Source organism: Lissotriton vulgaris, chromosome 4_1 (assembly GCF_964263255.1).
Source record: "Lissotriton vulgaris chromosome 4_1, aLisVul1.2, whole genome shotgun sequence".
In the NCBI taxonomy this organism is placed as follows: domain Eukaryota; kingdom Metazoa; phylum Chordata; class Amphibia; order Caudata; family Salamandridae; genus Lissotriton; species Lissotriton vulgaris.
The window spans coordinates 1,916,771,556-1,916,774,017 of record NC_141691.1 but is presented as its reverse complement, the minus strand read 5'-3'; the positions used below and the strand labels follow the sequence as shown (position 1 = coordinate 1,916,774,017).

The 2,462-nt window shown below is 46.0% G+C and overlaps 1 protein-coding gene across 1 annotated transcript; it reads left to right on the top strand.

The window, feature by feature from the left end:
• The first annotated feature begins 291 nt into the window (after nt 1-291).
• Nucleotides 292-2,173, top strand: LOC147724713 (carboxypeptidase D-like). The gene has a single exon (XM_086918097.1). The coding sequence runs from the start codon at nt 292-294 to the stop codon at nt 2,170-2,172; it is 1,881 nt and encodes a 626-aa protein (XP_086774223.1). The 3' UTR covers nt 2,173.
• The last annotated feature ends 289 nt before the right edge of the window (nt 2,174-2,462 follow it).

The following is a 2,462-nucleotide window of genomic DNA, read 5'->3' as shown; positions in this document are numbered from 1 at the left end:
ATCCTCATAGTCGTCATGATGTTGCCGCAGTTTGTGAAAGCCATCCTTGTGCCTGCCAGACGTGATGGAGCAGACAAACCAAATAAGGCACGCTGTCAATACCAAGGCAGACATGGTGGCCCCTGCCACAGTCACTACCAGCTCCCGAGGAAGACCAAAGATCCTGTTATCCAGGTCAAAGATAATGGCCACAGAGCTGGCAGCATCGTGTCAGACCAGAACCTGGGTACGTTGTTGCTGATAACCATCTGCCATTGCGTTTATGTTATGGAATACAGGTGCAAGCAGGACATGGAAGTAGCCCCCCTCGTTGGTATAGTCGGCAGGAATAACAGCAACAATTACGACTTGAACCGAAACTTCCCGGACCAGTTTGTTCAGATCACAGACCCTCCTCAGCCAGAAGCGTCTGCCACCATGAGCTGGCTAAGGACCTTTCCTTTTGTTTTGTCAGCGAATTTGCATGGAGGCTCTTTGGTGGTCAACTACCCATTTGATGATGATGAGCAGGGATTGGCCATTTACAGCCCCTCTCCGGATGATGCTGTATTCTGCCAGATTGCGCTGTCTTACTCCAGGGAGAATGCAGATATGTTCAAAGGTAGACCTTGTAAAGAAGTGTATGCCAACAAGTACTTTCCTGAGGGCATAACTAACGGAGCCAAGTGGTACAACGTTCCAGGTGGTATGCAGGACTGGAATTATTTGAACACAAACTGCTTTGAAGTCACCATTGAGCTGGGCTGTGTGAAATACCCTGAGGCAAAGGCGCTTCGTTCATATTGGGAGCGAAACTACAGATCATTGCTGCAATTCATTTTGCAGGTTCATAGAGGCGTCAAAGGATTTGTATTGGATGATACTGATGGGCGAGGCATCCTAAATGCCACTATCAGCGTAGCAGACATTAACCACCCAGTCACTTCTGACAAGGCTGGGGATTACTGGCGCCTATTGGTTCCTGGCATTTACAAAATCACTGCCTTTGCCAGAGGGTATGTCCCTCCCACCAAAACAGTGTCTGTGGTGAATGGCGATGCAGTGGAGGTAAATTTCACTCTTGCCCGGTCGGTGCCAGAATTTAACAGCAACGATGAAAAAGGAAAAGCTGGGGCAACTAGTTCAGATGACAATGACCCCAAAACAAGGGAGTTTGAAACCTTGATCAAAGACCTCTCAGCAGAGAAAGGCTTGGATAAACTACTTATGAGCTCTCTGGGTGATCCAACTCAACACCGGTACCTCCCGTACAAGGATCTCTCAGAGTCCCTGCGAGGTCGGAACTTGAACTACCCACAAATCACGGCTCTTACCAACTTGGGCCAAAGCGTTGAATTCCAGCAGATCTGGTATTTGGAAATATCCAATAAACCAAATAAGTCTGAGCCTGAAGAGCCCAAGATTCGATTTGTTGCTGGTGTCCATGGAAATGCTCCCGTTGGAACGGAACTTCTTTTAACATTAGCAGAGTTTCTTTGTATGAATTACAGAAAGAGCACTGCTATAACCAAGCTAATCGATCAGACGAGAATTGTGATTGTACCATCAGTGAACCCAGATGGAAGAGAGCGTGCACAGGAGAAAGACTGTACATCAAAGATTGGGCAAACCAATGCTCACGGCAAGGACCTGGACACAGATTTTACAAGCAATTCTTCAGGGTACGTTGGCGAGAGTGAACCAGAGACAAAAGCAATCATTGACAACTTGATTAAGAAGCAGGACTTCAGCCTCTCCGTTGTTCTAGATGGAGGATCCTTACTAGTCACATATCCATACGACAAACCCGTTCAGACAGAGGAGAATAAACAAACCCTAAAACATTTGGCCTCTGTATATGCAAATAACCATCCAACAATGCACATGGGCCATCCAGGATGTGCCAACAAGTCTGATGAGAACATCCCAGGAGGTGTGATCCGTGGAGCAGAGTGGCAGAGTCACCTAGGAAGCATGAAGGATTACAGTGTTACATTTGGTCATTGTCCCGAGATCACAGTTTTCACATGCTGCTGCTACTTTCCGAGTGCTGGACAGCTCCCCTCGCTCTGGGCGGACAACAAAAAATCCCTGCTGAGCATGCTGGTGGAGGTGCACAAGGGTGTACATGGCGTTGTGAAAGACACAAGAGGCAACCCAGTTCCAAAAGCCGTCATTGTGCTGAACCAATGAGTGAAAGCAAAAAACCTCTTAATACAATTTTAAAAATGTAGAAAATAAATTTAGAAGAGAACAAAGAATTCATTTCATCCATATACCTTGAGGTTACATGTCATAAGACATTCGCTAAACATATTAGAGCTCCACCAGTAGGTAACATAAGACAGCATATCCTCACATACTTAACCAGGACCTTTTGTTTTGCATCTTAAATGCCAGGGTGATTGGAGAAATTTTGATTCTGTGATTTCAGCTTGAAAGAGTGGTGGATTTTTGCTCGGTGGGTTAAATTGTTCACTAAT

Coding starts and splice junctions, on each gene's coding strand:
- LOC147724713 (XM_086918097.1), top strand. CDS start 292: ATGGAAGTAGCCCCCCTCGTTGGTATAGTCGGCAGGAATAACAGCAAC.